Source organism: Saccopteryx leptura, chromosome 6 (genome assembly GCF_036850995.1).
Source record: "Saccopteryx leptura isolate mSacLep1 chromosome 6, mSacLep1_pri_phased_curated, whole genome shotgun sequence".
NCBI lineage: Eukaryota > Metazoa > Chordata > Mammalia > Chiroptera > Emballonuridae > Saccopteryx > Saccopteryx leptura.
In genome coordinates, this window is record NC_089508.1 from 92,856,301 (window position 1) to 92,874,832 (window position 18,532).

General features: G+C 40.8%; 1 protein-coding gene across 2 annotated transcripts; it reads left to right on the forward strand.

Annotated features, from left to right (window-relative positions):
- Positions 1–7,260: 7,260 nt before the first annotated feature.
- On the forward strand, positions 7,261–18,143 carry NGDN (neuroguidin). 2 transcript variants are annotated; one of them, XM_066341400.1, is made up of 11 exons: positions 7,261–7,338; positions 7,688–7,747; positions 8,377–8,448; positions 14,803–14,940; positions 15,177–15,261; positions 15,360–15,412; positions 15,662–15,782; positions 15,878–16,046; positions 17,179–17,335; positions 17,476–17,533; positions 17,971–18,143. In XM_066341400.1, exons 1-11 carry the CDS (start codon positions 7,327–7,329, stop codon positions 17,988–17,990), a joined length of 945 nt encoding a protein of 314 aa, XP_066197497.1. In that variant the 5' UTR covers positions 7,261–7,326; the 3' UTR covers positions 17,991–18,143. The 2 variants fall into 2 exon arrangements, with proteins under 2 accessions (XP_066197497.1, XP_066197496.1); XM_066341399.1 differs by having other exon boundaries at positions 7,312–7,347.
- The last annotated feature ends 389 nt before the right edge of the window (positions 18,144–18,532 follow it).

An 18,532-nucleotide genomic window follows, 5' to 3' on the forward strand; every position in this document is an offset into this window, starting at 1 on the left:
CTGGTCCTGTTTGCTCTGCTAGAGGTCTGCTAGGTAACCCTCTTAGTCTTTTTGGCTCCCATCAATTTATCAGAGATTAGATTTTCCACTTAAGTCCCAGACTGGAAGCTGGGGGCCCTGTTTTCTGCCAATAGAGGAAGACAGCATATCTTGGTGATTTAGAGAGTAAGTTTTAACACCGAATAGATCTGTGTTCAAAATTCCTGGCTTGCCTGGCCTGTGATGGCTTAGTAGTGTTGACCTGGACTGCTGAGATTGTGGGTCTGAAACCCTGAGCTTGCCCAGATAAAGCATATATGACAAGCAATCAATGAACAAAGTGAAGCTACAATGAGTTGATACTTCTTATTCCTTCCCCCCTTTTCTCTCCTGTCTCTGTAAAATCAACAAATAAAATCTTAAAAACAAAAACAAAAACCCTGCCTTCACTATGGACCAGCTGTGTGACCTGGGTGACTTACTAAGTCTTTTTGAAAAAATAAGTAAAGTGTTATGCAGAGTGTTATGACTCAAAATGTGATCCATAGACTAATACAACTATATCAGTGCGAGCTTATTAGAATTGCAGAATTTCAGACACCAACTCAGACCCATTGAAAAAGAATCTGCATTTTAACAAGACCTCCCACCCCTGCCAGGTGATTTAGTGCAAATTAAAATCTGAGAAGCGCTAATGTTGAAGAAAGAGCACAGGCTCTGAAACCAGGAGGATCTTGCTTTGAATTCCAGCATTAAACCTGAGTTTTACCTGTCTAAAATAGATAGTAATACCTACCCCATATACTTGGCTTCAGGATTATGTATGTGAAGTTATAAAAATAAAAAGTGGTATAACCATTATAGAGATCCCTCAAAAAGTTAAGAACAGAACTAACATATGATCTAGCAATCCCACTTCTGGGTACACATCCAAAGGAAGTGAAATCACTATCTTGAAGAGATATCTGTACCTCATGATCATTGCAGCACTATGTATAATAGCAAGACATGGAAACAACCTAAGTGTTCATTGAAAGATAAAGGGGTAAAGAAAATGTGATGTGATGTGTGTGTGTGTGTGTGTGTGTGTGTGTTATCCTGCCTTAAAAAAGGAAATCTTGTCATTTGAGACAACATGGATGAACCTGGAGGACGTGATGCTAAATGAAATAAGCCAGGCATAAAAAGGCAAATACTGAATGATTTCACTTATATATGGAATCTAAAAGAGTTGAACTCTTAGAAGCAAAGAGTAGAATGATGATTTTTAGTACTGAGGGATAAGGAAAATATTCAAAGGGTTCAAAATATCAGATATGAAGGATAAATAAATCTGGCAATCTAATATTCAACACAATGGTGACTAGAGTTAATAGTACTATATCAGGTACTCCAAATTTGCTAAGAGAATAGATCTTAATTGTTCTCACAAAAAGAAAGAAAGATAAAAAAAAGGTAACTATATGAGATGATAGATATATTAGCTTGATTGTAGTAATCACTTCACAATGTGTACATATATCAAAACATCATGCTATACAGCTTAAATACATATATTTTTTATTGATCAAATGTACCTCAATAAAGGTAGGGGAAAAAAGAAGTTACAGATACTAATCCCAACAAACACCGAATGCTCCGAGTGGTATCTATCACTACCACTTTGTGTTTCCAAACCTGTTCCAGTGCCCTCTTATTAGAATATCTTCCTAATTCTGAGTGCTTTAATAGACTGCTTTTATCTGATGCCAGACTGCTCTGGACTTCCTTCCAGCATCTGCAATGACAGTGTTCTCTGGGATCTACTCCATGTCAGTGGGCTCTGTCTAATAATTCCAGATCCCAGTTCTTTCCAGTTTGACTGTTCAGCTAGTATTAATGGGCATGAAAATGTTAATGGGAGCATGCTTCACTATAGCCCAGGAATGAACATTCATTCCATCAATACTGATCAAGCACCAACTTTGTGAGGCAGTATCCTGACTTTAGGAGCTCACAATTTACTATGAGGGGAAGACAAACTGACATACAGTAGTAGTGTAGTGTGACAGGTACTATAATAAAAGAAGTACCAGGTGCTATGATGGAAGAGGTTCTGGAATGCAAAGCAAAGCTACCTAATCTGTACTGAAGGTCAGGGAAGGCTTCCTGAAGGAAATTACTTTTAAGTTGAGACTTGAAGGGTGAACTTTTGTGGTTCAAGGAAAGAGGCGCTAGGTAGAGAGATCAGCATGTCCAAAGGCCTGAGAGGAACTGAAATAAATTTGGTGTGAATAAAGGATAGAAGTATGGCACAAGAAAAGCATGGAAGGCAGATGAATGCTGATCATAAAGGACCTTATGAACCAAGTGAAGAAAGTTTGGACTTTAATATACCTGCACTGGGCAGCCATTAATGTGTTTTAAGAGGGAAAAGTGATGTATCTGATTTTACAGAATAGGTGGTATAACCAGTCATTCTTGGGAAAAGTGACATTATGTTTTCTGATTCACTTGTATAAGGGATTCTAGATTCGTAGTCACAAGTAGGAAGTAAACTTTCTAAACAAGCTGGGAGTTACAGATAGGGAAAGAGGCTCAGGAGAAAGGAACCCAACATCATTTTTATTATTCTGTAGATTTCACCTTCAACATATCCTGCCTACCCCTTCTTTTCCACTATCTCTTTAAGATCACTAGGCAAGACCCCAATCACATGCCCTCATAAAAACAGAGGCAGAGAAAGAAGATTTGACACATACAGAAAAGGAAGCAAAGTAATCAAGGAGGCAGATATTGGAGCTACCAACTTGGAAGAGGCAAGGAATGAACTATTCCTCTGAGCCTCCAGATGGAGCATGGCCCTGCAAACACACTGATTTCAGTGAAAGTGATTTCAAACTTTTGGTCTTCAGAACAGTGAGAGAATAAATTTCTGTTGTTTTAAGGTGCCAAGTTTGTGGTAATTTGTAAAAGCAGTCATTGGAAATCAATACAACAACAACAGAATATACCTCTCAAGAATGAATGTAACAAAAGAAGTGCAAAACTTATTCTCTGAAAACTAGAAACTATTATTTTAAAAAACTTTAGCTTGACCAGGTGGTGGCACAGTGGATAGAGCATTGACCTAGGATGCTGAGGACCCATGTTCGAAACACTGAAGTTGTTTGCTTGAGTGAGGGCTCATCTGGCTTGAGTGCGGGCTCACCAGCTTGAGCGTGGGGTTCCCAGCTTGAGTATAGGTCCACAGACATGACCCCATTATCGCTGGCATGAACCCAAAGGTCACTGGCTTGAAGCCCAAGGTTGCTGGCAAGGTCAAGGTCAGTGACTTGAGCAAGGGGTCACTGGTTCAGCTGAAGCCCCCCAGTCAAGGCACATATAAGAAAGCAATCATGAGGTGTAGGAAAATGGCCAGAGACTAGAATGCTTCCCTGAAACAAGTCTTATATGCAAACTTTAGAACGCCAAGTCCTGCGGGAGTAGAACGCTACCCTGGCAAGCACTGGTAAAATTGTTTAATGGCAGCTTCTGAGCCTTATAGCCATTTCCTGCATACCTGCAAGATTTCAGTTAATCATCCATCTCTGTTCCTGAGTCTATGCTCTGCTAACTTGCTTGCTGATTAAAGAAACAAATAAATATGACGAGGCCGCAGAGATCTGAGCTCTTGGTCCTAGAGGTTGGGAGTCCCCTGTACCCATTTTTTTTATGTTGTGTGTTTTTTCTAAAGTCCTGCAGCATGTTTCTCTCTTGCACACCCACTGCTGAGCTGGTCTTTGCAAGGAGCCGCAACGAATTGATGCTTTTCATCTCTAACCCTTCCCGTCCATCTGTCCCTGTCTGTATCTCTCTTTTTCTCTTAAACTAAAAAAAAAAAAAAAGAAAAAAAAGGGACACATAATCTGAATAGACATTTCTTCAAAGGAGATATACAAATGGCCCATAAGCACACAAAAAGATGCCCAACATCATTAGCCATTAGGGAAATGCGAACCAATATCACTAGATACTACTTCATACTCACTAGGGTGGCTATAATTGAGAGGACAGATTAAAGGAAGAATTGGCAAGATAGGAAGAAATTGGAACCCTCATTCATTGCTGGTGGGAATGTAGAATGGTGCATCCTTTTTGGAAAACAGTTTCCAGGTTTCTCAAATGGTTAAACAGAGTTACCATATGATTCAGCAACTCCATTCCTAGGTATAGAACCAAGAGAAATGAAAACCTACCTCTCCACAAAAACTTGTATACAAATGTTCACAGCACTATTCACATAGCCAAAAGTGGAATCACAAATGTTCATCAATTGATGAATATATAAATAAAATGTGGCATGTTCATACAATAAAATATTATTCAGCAATAAAATGAAATAAATTTATGATATATGGTATGGCACAGATGAACCTTGAAAACATTATGCTAATTGAAAGGCCAGTCACAAAAGACCACATATTGTATGATTCCATTTCTATGAAAGCCCAGAATAGGCAAATCTATAGGACCACAAAGATTAGTGGTTGCCTAGAACTGGGGGTTGGGTGGGGGAGTAATGGCTATTGAGCACATTTCTTTAAGGAGTGATAAAACTGTTTTAAAGTGATATTTGTACAACTTAGTGAACACACTAAAAATTATTGAATTACCAGGGAGCCTCCCCAACCTGGGGTGTGGAACTCCCAAGATGATCACTTCAAGGTGGTAGAAGTTAAAGGTCCCAATGATTGCCTTTGGCAGAAGCAGATCTGGCTGGATGAACTGCAGAAGTTGGGAGCTGACGTTGGAGTCTGCCACGTGGTTGCAGTTAGAGCTAAGAGCAAAGGTCTTAACTGAAAATTATGAAGTTGGGAGTATCTTGTCATACACAGATCTGAGATTTTATTTTTTTAACTTATTTTTTAAGTTATTGAGTTGATACAGTTTGTCAAACTATATAGGTTTCAAGTGTACAACTCAATATAATACCATCTACACACCACATCATGCCCCCCCACATGGATCTAAGATTTTGAAAAGTAATTACATTTTAGTTAACTTTCATTTTGTTATTGTCAGTAATAAACCTGATAGTAAATGGATGGAAAAAATAAAAGTATTGAATTATATATGCTAAAATGGGTGAATTATACGGTATGTGTATTATATATATGTGTATTATATATGAATTATATGGTATGTGTATTAAATTTCAATAAAGCTGTTAAAAATTACTCAGCATATATGTACAAATGTTATGAATGATTGCCAGTTTATGATCTTGTCTTTTTTGCCAACACTTGTTTGTTGAGACCTAGAAGAGTTTTACAAAGATTCACTGTGCCCTTAACCCCAAGATTTTTTTGTAATGAAATGGTTGACAGGTATTTAATAATCAAAAACAAAACAAAGGAGCCTGACCTGTGGTGGCGCAGTGGATAAAACATCCACCTGGAAGGCTGAGGTCCTGGGTTTGAACCTGCTTGCCCAGTCAAGGCACATGTGAGAGATTCTCGCTTCTCATCCTTGCCCCTTTCTCTCTGTCTCTCTCCTCTCTCTAAAAAAGGTCAATAAAAATATTTTAAAACAAAAACAAGAGAGTATAATTTGTTTTGTCATTGATATAATGCATATGAAGAACTAAATTTCAAGTTTTAAGGAAAGAAAAAGCTTATTTGTGAGCTAACTAGAGAATTTCTGTTGAAATGGAAACTTTTCAAAATACTAAACTAAGGTGACCAACTTTTTTACAATGAAAAAGAGGACAAAAATACATTGAAAAAAACAACATCATAAATAAAAGAAACATTTTATTCATTGCAAGAATAATACACTATGATAAATGCATAATAAAACATTTGTAATATTTTATATTGTAGTTATACTTACATGCCTATTAATTTTTAATAATTGTAAGAAAAAAGTACTCATTTAGATACAAATACGTTACATCTTATGCAATGGATCAACTCTGCATCGATTGAATACGGACATTTACAGATTAGTCTTCCAATATCAAAAGGGAGGACATGTAGGAGGACACTTTTCAAGGGATGACAGAACCTACAAAAGAAGGACTATCCTCCCTAAAGGAGGATGATTGATCACCTTACTAATACAAATCCTGACAAATGATACAAAAACTGTTGGTGAATTGACTGAGTTTGCATGCTGGGCCTTAAACATCAAATAAATGCTAGAAGCAGAGGCATGTGGGACTGGATACACCTTGCCTTCTTTTCTCTGGGTCCCACAAGATTTAGAAACCAGGATTTCCTCACCCTGGCTGCTGAGATATGAAGGTTAGACCCTCTTTAATTCTAGAAAGCACCTCCAAGTCAGATCTTATTTCTATTCCTAGGTCCACTCTGCAGCTGCGGGACAGTTTCAAGACCATTATTAGCACATGCAGTGCTTGTTACTTAGGGAAGACGAGGGAACAGTTAATACCCATCCAACTTGACCTATGAGAAGCAGAAGTGAACTGACATTTGAAAGTATTGAGAAAAATGTGAGGTAGGGCATAATGAAATATGCCAAACGGGTTGAAACAAGTTCTGCTGTGGACCTGTATGACCAGGGGCAAACCACGTAAATCTGAACCGGCTTCCTTATTTGTAAAACGTACCCCCTTTCATGTTCTCAAACTGGTAAGAATGAGGAGTGCTGGGGTGGAAGCAGGGAGTCTTGACACAGAGCCCCCCGGTGCGCACCGCATAGGCTAGTGTCCTGGTTGTCCTTGTCTAAATCCTGGCTCTGGGCTTCTCTGGCCCAATTCTCTTATTTACAGATGAACAAAGCTCAGTGATCGAGTGAATTCTCCATGGTCACGTCGAAGAAGTAAGGTCACAAAATCCATCCAAGGGCCTTGGAGTCTGTGAGCAATTTGGCGCATCTCGCGTTGGTGCAGCAGCCGATGGCAGAAGCACAACTTGTCTACCTCTTCAGAACCAAGCGGAGGCCTGCCGCCTAGAGGCTGATCCAGGCCCCGCAACGAAAGCGTAGTGAAAAGACTCTGGGTACTGCGGCATCCCGAAGCCAATACGCTCTCAGTTAGCTCTGCTAACTCCTTTTCTCCATTGGGTCTCTATAACTGTCAATCATTTGTTTACCCGGTTTTTATTGGTTTAGTTTCAGTCATTCCACTCAATTTATTAATCACATGCTTCTTTCCAAGAGCATTTTACATAAACTCTCTCTCTTAGTCTGACGGATTTAACCAATTCTTCTGTTCCGTTTGTTGGAAGGACCATTTCTTGTACATCCTGTTCGAGGCGGAAGTGAGAGATCCCCTATTCCTATTGGCTTAGATTTGCAAGCACTGATTGTCCATCAGTCTATCAACCAGGAAGTACGGTTCCGGAAGAGGCGGGCTTTGTGAAGATGGCAGCGCTGGTGAGTATGGTGTGTTATCTTTCTCGGGTTGCTATCGCGGATGTTTCCTTAGCCCTAAGTGGCTCAGGCAAATTATTGACGTGAGGGAAGGGTGGTAATGCAAGTGCTTAAGGGAGGCAATCTTCTGGGACGGTGTGGGGGGGGGGGGGAGGAAGCAGCAGTAGGGAGACCGGGCTGGAGTTGCAAGCTCCTCTCCAGCAACCTTTCAGGGGCTGGCCCGCTAGAAGGCGAGGCTGCTCGTGAACTGGCGTGGAAAGGCCGGAAGTCTGGTGTGACGGACGGAAAATGAGGCTTTTCCATCTCATAATCCTGAGGAAAGAACGGTTTTTCTTTACTCTTCCTCCTATAGGAGGTGCTGGAGTCAGACCTGCCAAGTGCCGTGGCACTTTTGAAAAACCTCCAGGAGCAGGTGAGGAATGTCATCCTTTTGGATTAGATTGATCACGGATTGACTTTGTGTGCCTCACCTCCAAACTTGGGTGATTTAGGTGCATATATTTGAATGCTACCAAGTACTATAAGAGCAAAGTGATTTGATGAAGACCTTTTCAAGTTACAGTTAAAAGTACTGTTAAATGGTTTCTGCATCCAAAAGGATACAGAAACCTCAAGAAAGAAACTATCTGAATCAATTTCCTTTATTCTTATAGCTAAGGAAACTGATGTGGGGTAAGGCGATGTGATTTGCCTTTTGGATGCCCAGATAATATATATTTATATAGTGCTATGCCTTGCCAGTTCAACCAGTATAGCTAAAGGTACAATCCCCTCATCACCACTGTCCCAGCCCTGTCGCCTCACCGTGGTTTGGTAAAGTGGTTTCTTTAGCTTTAAGAAGGGTTGAAAAGTTTTTTCTACCTTTTGAAGAAGTATCAGAAACCATCTCCTATCCTTTCCAAGAACTGAAAAGAAAATATTCTGTACATTGGACAGTGTTTAAGATAATTTTTAGGTAGCATTGTTTTGTTTAGTCCCTTCACAGCTTACAGAGATCATTTGGTGTATTCTGATCAGCCGTTTTATTTGGATTAATTTCAGATAATGGCTGTAACTGCACAAGTTCAAGCTCTGACAAAAAAAGTTCAGGCTAGAGCCTATCCTACAGAGAAGGTAAGACATACTTGAAGACTGAGCATCCCCTGACTTGATGTTCTCAATAGTTCTTTCATGATAGATTTATTAAATATATTGTATGTTCTAAGTGCTGGAGCTTTAAATATGAATAAAATCCAGTTTCTGTGGTGGAGTCTAGTCAGTGAGACAGAGCAAAGAAAGTAGTAGGTATAAGCAGTAGTAGCCATGTTACAGAACCAGGGTGAGTGCTGTGCAAGCTGGGGAGAAAGATTAAATAATTGCCAGAGGAGCAGAGGAAGTCAGGGAAGCTTCTCAGAAGAGGTGACAGGATTGTGAGGAATAAATAGGAGTCAGGTACAGAAAGATATAGATGTCTAAAGGCACAAAAGCCTGAAAGCTTGGTGATACTCTGGGAAAGGAAGTAAATCCTTTAGTGTAGTTGGATATACATTCTGTGTGTGTGTGTGGGGGGGGGTGTTAGGAAATAAGACTGGAAAAAGTAGTGACTTTGAAAAGTCGTGTCAACCGAGGAGTATTTTATCTAATCTAAGATGCTGTTAATTGAGGATATGCCACTTTTATGTATACTAAGAAAAAATGCTACCTGTTAACCTGTGATGTAATGCTAAAATAGTATTGATGAAAAGATGCATCCTGACCTCAGAGATGTCAGAATGTAAAAATGATGTGTATCTTAAAATTGAAATATGGTAATTTATAAATTAAGGTCTTACAGCGCATTCTTCAGGGTTGAGGATGGCCAGTATAGACAGAAGGTTTTGGATTTCGCCTACTTACTTGAACTGGAACATCTGATGTTACCTATTTTATATATTGAGCTTTTGTCCTAAGATGTTATTAAAGCAAAACATTCTGTAGGTCAACAAAAGTATGGAAATCATAAACAGTAGGATAATGAGAATCATTGAAGGATTTTTAATCATGGGATTTATGCTTTAGAAAGCAGTTCTGTGCTTTAGAAAGATAGCTAACAGCATTTAAAATACATTCTGACTTTTCTTATTCAGTTTTGTTCTTGTCTATTTTTATATTTTCTGATTTTTTTTATCTTTGCTTTTTCTTCCTTCTTTGTTTTTCTCTCATGTGTTTATAACCCAGTTGGCATTTGATAGTGCCCAAGTATGTCAGAAGAGTCTACACTCAAATTTTTGGCTGTCTTTATTCTGGGTACCATGCTTTACTCCATTTTAATGCCTTTTTTTTTTTTTTAAGATTTTATGTATTGATTTTAGGGGAGGGTAAGAAAGAACGAGAGAGAGAGAGGTGGGGGAATGAGCAGGAAGCATCAACTGCTAGTAGTTGCTTCTCATATGTGCATTGACTGGGCAATCTAGGTTTTCGAACTGGTGACCTCAGCATTCCAGGTCAATGCTTTATCCACCAGGCCACCACAGGTCAGATGGTAATGCCTTTTTGAGATGGGATGCCAGAATGTATCTTTGTTTTATTCTTTTTTTTTTTTTTTTTGAGAGAGAGGAGGTAGAGAGAGAGAGAAACTAATTTGTTGTTCCCCTTTTTTTTCTTTTTTAATTTATACAATCATTGGTTGATTCTTATATGTGCCCTGACCAGGGATGGAGCCTGCAGTCTTGGTGTGCTGGGACTACATGCTAACCAACTGAGCCATCTGGCCAGGGCTGCCAGCATGTATCTTAGGTCACTATGTATCTGTTTATTCATTGAACAGATATATACTAGTTTATCATCAAAGATTTTTACTAGGTATTTTATAGGTTACAAAATGCTTTCTTATCTTATTTAAGCCTCATAATTACTCTTTGATGCAGGAAGGAAATACTGTTCATATTACAGATGAGGAGACTGGTATTAGAAGGTTTAGTGACTTACCCAGTGTTTAACTACTACATACCTAATTGAAATCTTAAACTCAGTGTGTCTTTCTTTAACTCCTTTGCTATCCTCCTGTACTACACTTGTGCTGATTTTAAGAGCTTATCTTGTTGGTTTAAAGATATCCAGGGCTTAGGTGTTAGAGTCAGATTGAGTTTGAATCCCAGCTCTATTCCTATTACTGTGTAATCTTAGGCAGAATATTTAACCTGTCTGACATAGGTGGACTTACTCAGTTTCATTTCATGCAACAGCAATTCCTTTTAAAAAAATAACTATAACTTGCCCTGGTTAGGTAGCTTGGTGGGTTAGAGCATCATCCTGAAGCACAGAAGTTGACGGTTCAATCCTTAGTAGGGGCACATACAGGAACATACCAGTGTTCCTATCTCTCTCTCTCTCTTTAAAATCAATAAATTAAAAGAAAAAGTTTGGAAGATATGTAAAAACAAAGAAGAAAATTTAAAACCAATGTAATCATTGTTTTAAGATAATCACTGTGGTACAATTTTTGGAAAAAAATTTCTTTATAGAAGAAACATGGGCTTGCCTGGTGAGCAGTGGATAGAGCATTGACTTGGGACACTGAGGACCTAGGTTCCAAACCCCGAGGTCACTGGCTTGAGTGTGGGCTCATCAGCTTGAGCACGGGGTCACTGGCTAGACATGGGATCGTCGACATGATCCCAAGATCACGACTTGAAGCCCAACATCACTGGCTTGAGCAAGAGGTCATTGGCTTGGCTTGAGGTTGCCCTCCTTCCCATCAAGGCACATATGAGAAGCAATCACAAAAAAGAACAACAACTAAAATGAAGCAACTATAGGTTGATGCTTCTTATCTCTCTCCCTTCCTGTCTGTGTCTGTCTCTGTCTCTGTGTTTCTATCTCTCTCGCTAAAAAAAGAAATGTAATACATGCTTGATGGGAAAACAGTGTCACAGTACAAGCACTCCATTTCTTCCTTTTTCACATTTTGATCTCCAGGGATAGCAGTCGTATTATTTTCCAGACATATTTCTATACATATAAAATGTGTGCATCGTACTTCCTCCCCTTTACTTGGAACCATGTTATATACATAGTGTAGAGCAGGGGTCTCAAACTCGCGGCCCGCCGAACAATTTTGTGCGGCCTGCAGACTAATCCACGAAGTTCAAAATATTTTGGATAAAATTAAGTAAGCCTAGGGGCCTACTTGTATTTTTCATTTCTCTAGCATCCTAGCTAGATATTAGCTTAGTTAACAGCAGTTGTGATGTGAACTACAGTTTCTGGTCGTTTTGTGACACTGAGTAAACTGCATGTACAATTGTGCTTGTTGTACTGATTTTTTTTTGTTTTCAACTGCAGTGAGAAAAGTGTTGCGTAACAGTTGCCTTTTGTAGACCTAGTGTGGCCCGCTGAACGGCTGTGATCTTGCTCTGCGGCCCACATGCTGAGTTGAGTTTGAGACCCCTGGTGTAGAGAATGTGCTGACATGGAATTAGGTTAGTATAACAGGAATTATGTCAGTATATATAGATCATTGGTTTTACCTATATCAAATAACTCCATGTTTTGATTAAATTAGTTTAGAATTCAGCACTGTATGGAGACTTTTTGGGTTTTTTGTTTTTAAGCTAGAGAGAGACACACAGGAAGGGAGAGAGATGAGAAGCATCAGCCTGTAGTTGCAGCACTTTAGTTGTTCATTGATTGCTTCTCATACATGCCTTAACCAGGGGGCTCCAGCCGAGCCAGTGACTTTGGACTTAAGTGAGTGACCCCATATCAAGCCAGCAAGCCTGTTCTCAAACCAGTGACCTTGGGGTTTTGAACCTGGGATCCTAGTGTCCCAGGTTGGCACTGTCCACTGTGCTACTATCAGTCAGGCTAGAGACAGTTCTTAACAAAAAAATTTTTTATAGCAATTTATTTGAGCCAGACTGATGACTTAAGCAGTGGAGCAAGTTCTCAGATGCTTCTGAGAATTAGTTTTGCAGCTTCTTTTATGCATTTGAAGTTAAGGAGGATATGTAAGGAAGATGGGAGAAAGTAAGGCAGTGATTGAATTATAGGATAGTTAACAAGGTTATGTGCTCACAAAGGGTTAATACCCACTCCTGGCCTTTCAAAGGTGTGTTAACCTAGATGCACAAGAACAGTGGGCAGTACTGCCTTAAAACCTTTTACTAAAGAAGTTATAGGGATGGGTTGTAGGGGAGGAGTTGGGGGGAGGGTGTAAAGAGGAACAAATATATGGTGATGGAAGTGATCTGACTTTGGATGATGGCATACAACACAATCAACAGTTCAAATGCTACAGAAATATTTACCTGAAACCTGTGTATTCTGATTGATTAATGTCACTCCATTAAATTGAATTTTCTAAATAAAATAATAAATAAATAAATAAATAAATAAATAAATAGGGCTAGGTTGTGACCACTCATCATGACTTGCCCAGTTAGGAATTTATGATCAGATCACCCTGTAAGGTTACTGTTCATAGAACCCCTTTTTCCTCTTCGGTTTTCTCTTTTGATCATAAATCAATCTGAAGGATGCATTGATGACCAACCATTTGGTCAGGTAGTGTGTGGTCTCACAGCACTGCTGGGATAGGCAATACTATAATCACGGGGTTGGAGTTGAGTCAGAATATTTCCCCCAAAAAAGGGAAGGGGAAGTAAATGGAAGGCAGTCAGGTCTTAAGGCCTTCATTGTGAAAAAACACCTTGGATCATTTCTGTCCTGTGAACTATAATGATCTGAGTTTTGTCTTCTCATCTTTCTGTACTTGGTATTGAGCCATGAAAAAAGTATTTACAGATATATGTGTTCAGTAATCATAAACAATTGGACTACATGGAAAAACTCAAAGAACAAGTATAACTATTATTATGACTATCATTAGCAGACAGGCAAAGAAAAGAAAATAAAATGGATTTTTTTTTTTTAGTGAGAGAGACAGAGGACAGAGAGAGACAGATAGGGACAGACAGACAGGAAGGGAAAGAGATGAGAAGCATCAGTTCTTCGTTGTGGCACCTTAGTTCATTGATTGCTTTCTCATATATGCCTTGACCAGAAGCGGGAGGTGGGGGGGCTACAGCCTGAGCCAGTGACCCCTTGCTCAAGCCAGCGACCTTGAGCTTCAAGCCAGTGACTTTTGGGCTCAAGCTTGTGACCATGGGGTCGTGTCTATGAGCCATGCTCAAGCCAGTGACCTCAGGGTTTCAAACCTGGGTCCTCTGCATCCCAGTCTGGCACTCTATGCACTGGGCTATCACCTGGTCAGGCCAGAATGGATCCTGAGTTCATTATCAATCTGTGGATATACAGGCCTTGTTGATGTCTTGAGATAGCTGTCTACCTTTGGTGTCAGTGGCTCCTCATCCTCAGGGTGTCTTTGATGTCCACAGACAGGGATAGATGTCCATCCATGGTTAGGTGCCTTTCTGTCATAAGATCCTTTCCAACGAGGTTGAAGTGTATCTTTTATTAGCTTTCCTTTCTGATAAACAACATCTTCAGGTGACAATGATCTTTAAAGTCTTTGTTTTCTGTGAGATTGGCAAATTCATCTGATGGGAAGCAAGGAGCCTGTGGGGCACAATGGGCCTTTACTTGTATTTAGTTAGCTCTGGGTCCAGGTCTCTGGGGTGGTCCTGGGTGCACTTCTTCAGATTCCTGTCAGCTACCAAGTAATTGTTGATGCCAGACCATATCCCAGATTCTGGGATACCCTGACATCATCACTATGGCTTCTGCGGCCAGTACAAATCACACCGGGACTCTGGAGACATTTTTGCTTTTCACAACTTGAGGGGGCATCAGTGAGTAGAGGCCAGCAATGCTGCTGAACATCCTGCAGTGTCTAGACCAGGGGTCCCCAAACTTTTTACACAGGGGGCCAGTTCACTGTCCCTCAAACTGTTGGAGGACCGGACTACAAAAAAAACTATGAACAAATCCCTATGCACACTGCACATATCTTATTTTAAAGTAAGAACAAACAAAATGGGAACAAATACAATATTTAAAATAAAGAACAAGTAAATTTAAATCAACAAACTGACCAGTATTTCAGTGGGAACTATTCTCCTCTCACTGACCACCAATGAAAGAGGTGCCCCTTCGGAAGTGCGGCGGGGGCCAGATAAATAGCCTCAGGGGGCCACATGCGGCCCGTGGGCCGTAGTTTGGGGACCCCTGGTCTAGACAGCACTCCACAAATTATGTCCCCAGATGTTAGTAACTCTGAAGTTGAGAAATCCTGCTGTAGTCATTCAGGGGGATACTTTATTGAATTTCTTGTACTTACTGTGTTTCAGTAGTGCTCTGAGCTTTGCTTCTTTGATGTTAGCATAATTTTCTCTGTGGCCATTTTAGGTACAGCCACTCCCTTGAGACTACTTCATATACCTTATATGAACTGATTGGGAAAAACTTGAACTTGGAAAAAATTACCGTTTGTCCTAGACTCTCCTCCTAAAACTGAATTTGCATCTCTTACTGTTTTCTTCAACGAAGGGTCTCAGCCTCTTGGAAGTGAAAAACCAGCTGCTGCTCATGTACCTTATGGATTTGAGCCATCTTATCCTGGATAAAGCCTCAGGAGGGTCTCTTCAGGGACATGCTGCAGTGCTGAGACTGGTGGAGATTCGCACGGTATGAACTATTCGGCATCTTAGAGTTCCAGGTGTCCAAATCCTGAACTCCAGGACTGTCACACAATAGCTCTCATTTAAATGGACATTCTATGTTTAAATGAGGAAACCGAATGAAAAATAGTATTTTTCTCTTCATTTGTTATACTTTGTACATATTTTAGGTGCTTTATCTGACAACTTGTGCATGCTTAAGTTTGGGAAGGGAATGTGACCCTATTTTTAATCATGTTACAGGTTTTGGAAAAACTTCGTCCCTTAGACCAAAAACTGAAGTATCAAATTGACAAACTGGTCAAGACTGCAGTGACAGGCAGCCTCAGTAAGTAGGGGAAGCTGTAAGATTATGTGAGTTCTATCATAAGGTCCCAAATCGTGTAAAATCTCTTGGATTTTTTTAAAATTTTTTTTATGTTTTAGGTGAGAATGACCCACTCCGTTTTAAGCCCCATCCCAGCAATATGATGAGCAAGGTAAGGAGTTGCGTTACCCCGATTTTCCTGAGTAATCTAAGCCTGAGTGAGCCTTGTGGTGATCCTGGATCTCCTGGGATTCTCTTACTGCTGTTGATTCCCACTTATGTCTTACAGTGTTGAGTGTAAGATTCCCTTCTCTCCTTTGTTTATATTCCCACCTCTGCAGGGTATGTCACCTCTGGTTTTTCTCATCACCTCTCCGACTAAGACTTCCTAAGTTTGTGGGCATTGTTATTCTTTTTGTAGTTGAGCTCTGAGGATGAGGAAGATGAAATGAAGGAAGGCCAGTCTGGCGCTTCAGGGAAGAAATCCGCAAGTGGGGCAGTTAAGAAATACGTTCCACCACGCCTGGTTCCAGTACATTATGGTATGAACTGTGGCTACTACCTTTTCACTGTGAATTGTGTTTCTTGTCTCCTTTTCTCTGTTCTGGGATAACCCTTGCTAATATTTATCACATAGATGAAACTGAGGCTGAGCGGGAGAAGAAGCAGCTAGAACGAGCCAAGAGGCGGGCATTGAGCAGCTCTGTCATTCGTGAACTTAAGGAGCAATACTCAGATGCTCCAGAGGAAATCCGTGATGCCCGGCATCCTCATGTTACTCGCCAGAGTCAGGAGGATCAACACAGGTCTGAGTCTGTGCAATTAGACATTGTTTTCTATGCTGTAGAGACCTGTCCTTGTGCTTTGTATGAATATGATTAAGTCTGGTACAAAGAGAAACCACGTTATATAGAAAACTTGGGAAGACAGTTTCTAAGAGTCGGGTTTGAATTACAGTATAAGAACTAGGAAAAGAATCGTTTTTCCCCCAACTGTACAGGCTGAGCAAACACTATATGAAGAGGAATATATATAGTTCCACCTAGTAGGGCTGTAACATTCTGTATTTCACTACCACAGCTCTCACTTTTGGGCAGAAGGCAAAATCAGGTTTTATGTCATTTGAAAGTATTAGAGCCCTGGCCGGTTGGCTCAGCGGTAGAGCGTCGGCCTGGCGTGCGGGGGACCCGGGTTCGATTCCCGGCCAGGGCACATAGGAGAAGCGCCCATTTGCTTCTCCACCCCCACCCCCTCCTTCCTCTCTGTCTCTCTCTTCCCCTCCCGCAGCCAAGGCTCCATTGGAGCAGGGATGGCCCGGGCGCTGGGGATGGCTCCTTGGCCTCTGCCCCAGGCGCTAGAGTGGCTCTGGTCGCGGCAGAGCAACGCTCCAGAGGGGCAGAGCATTGCCCCCTGGTGGGCAGAGCGTCGCCCCGGTGGGCGTGCCGGGTGGATTCCCGTCGGGCGCATGCGGGAGTCTGTCTGACTGTCTCTCCCCATTTCCAGCTTCAGAAAAATACAAAAAAAAAAAAAAAAGTATTAGACAAGTTCAGGAAAGAGAGGTATAAAAGTGATTGTAACTTGAATACAAACTCATTGACTTTGCCCGATTGATAGGTTTGAGTGAAAGGGCTCATGTAGTTAAGCCTGTTCATGGCTCTGAAATATAAGACTTTTCTGATATAATAGTTTAAATAGTCCTATGGTTGGGCTGAGTTCATCTGTAGGGAGGAGTGAAGTTCTAGCACAAAGGATGTTTCCTTGAGGAAGCTCATTATTGAGCATTTGGTATGTCCTCACTAGATGCTGTGTACCCTACTATGATATTGGTTGAGAACTGTCTGAATAAGGGGTGAGGAATTGTCTGGGCCCAGGTTTTGGGCTGCAGCTTTGTGTCTCAGGGACTGAGCTTGCTGGAAACGGTGTCTGTTTCTCTGGCAGGATTAACTATGAGGAGAGCATGATGGTGCGTTTAAGTGTCAGTAAGCGAGAAAAAGGACGACGAAAACGAGCAAGTGTCATGAGCTCACAACTTCATTCTCTCACGCACTTCAGTGACATCAGTGCTTTGACAGGAGGAACCCCTCATCTTGATGAGGTGAGGTGATGCAGTGGTGGGAGGTGACCTTCATGCTTACAGCCTAATGTACATGGGGCTTGTTACCATGGGGAGCCTGGGAAAGGATACTAACAACTGCAAGCACACCGCCATTCCTTCACTTATCCACCTGTCTGCAGGGTCAGAATCCTATTAAGAAGCGGAAGAAGATACCTAAGAAGGGTCGGAAGAAAAAAGGTCAGTAAATAGCTAGGACTTGGGTGATCAAGTGTGAATTGGGATGCCAGCTTTGGATTTGCCGTTCTAGGTCTTATCAACCCCTATGATACCTCTTTCATGCTGGACATTAATCTCTTTAGAGATGGGCTTTTATTTTTCTTCTTTCCCAAGCTGAAAATCAATGTCATCCACAAAAGAGATTTTTGGATTCTTTCTCTGAGGTTCCCACAGCTCCTGTTGAGGCTTCCTTAAATAGAACTATGGAAGTGTCACTTGAAGGAACCATTGTCCCGTTTCAGTTTCTTCCTACTTCTAGTGTTTTGTCCCGGGAGGCTGTAGAGTACTGCCTAGGAGACCCACCCCTAGCGAGCCCTCCTCTCAAGATGTCTTTTTGTTCTGTCCCTTCGGCTTTTCCAGCTGTCTTTTGCCTCATTCTTGGTTTCCCTTCCTTTCAGGTTTTCGGAGGCGGCGGTGATTATGGGTGTACATATTTATATATATTTTTTGTCATCCTGGGATACTTCTAATTTCACTGTATGTAGGTTTTTTTTCCTTGGAACTTATTGTTTTCTCTGGACATGTGGAAAGATCTTTTATTAATAAAATTGATTTTACTTATGAATTGAAACCCCTTTTGCACATGTATGACTCAATCACTGGGTGTTGGGTATTTTAGGTGAGAGGGAGATGAAAGGGAAAGGTAAGATTTGGTAGGGAGTGGGAGAAGCTTGGCCTTATTAGTTCCCTTAATATTATAAACTAGAAATTGGTTATTTAACAGAAAAATTAAGAGATTAGAATGGTATAATCAACTCTTCCAACTCATGTCCCAAGTTCCCATATGATTTGTTACAATACCTATAACCTGAAATACATGGATTTTAAGTTTTATTAATGTATCTTGCTGGCCACCAGGTGGCATTAATGGTTTAGAAAACCTCTTCTGGTGCTTGTCAGATCAAATGCAAGATAGAACCTTTCTCAGTGAGTTACTGTTGTCTCCACTTCTTTGAAGGT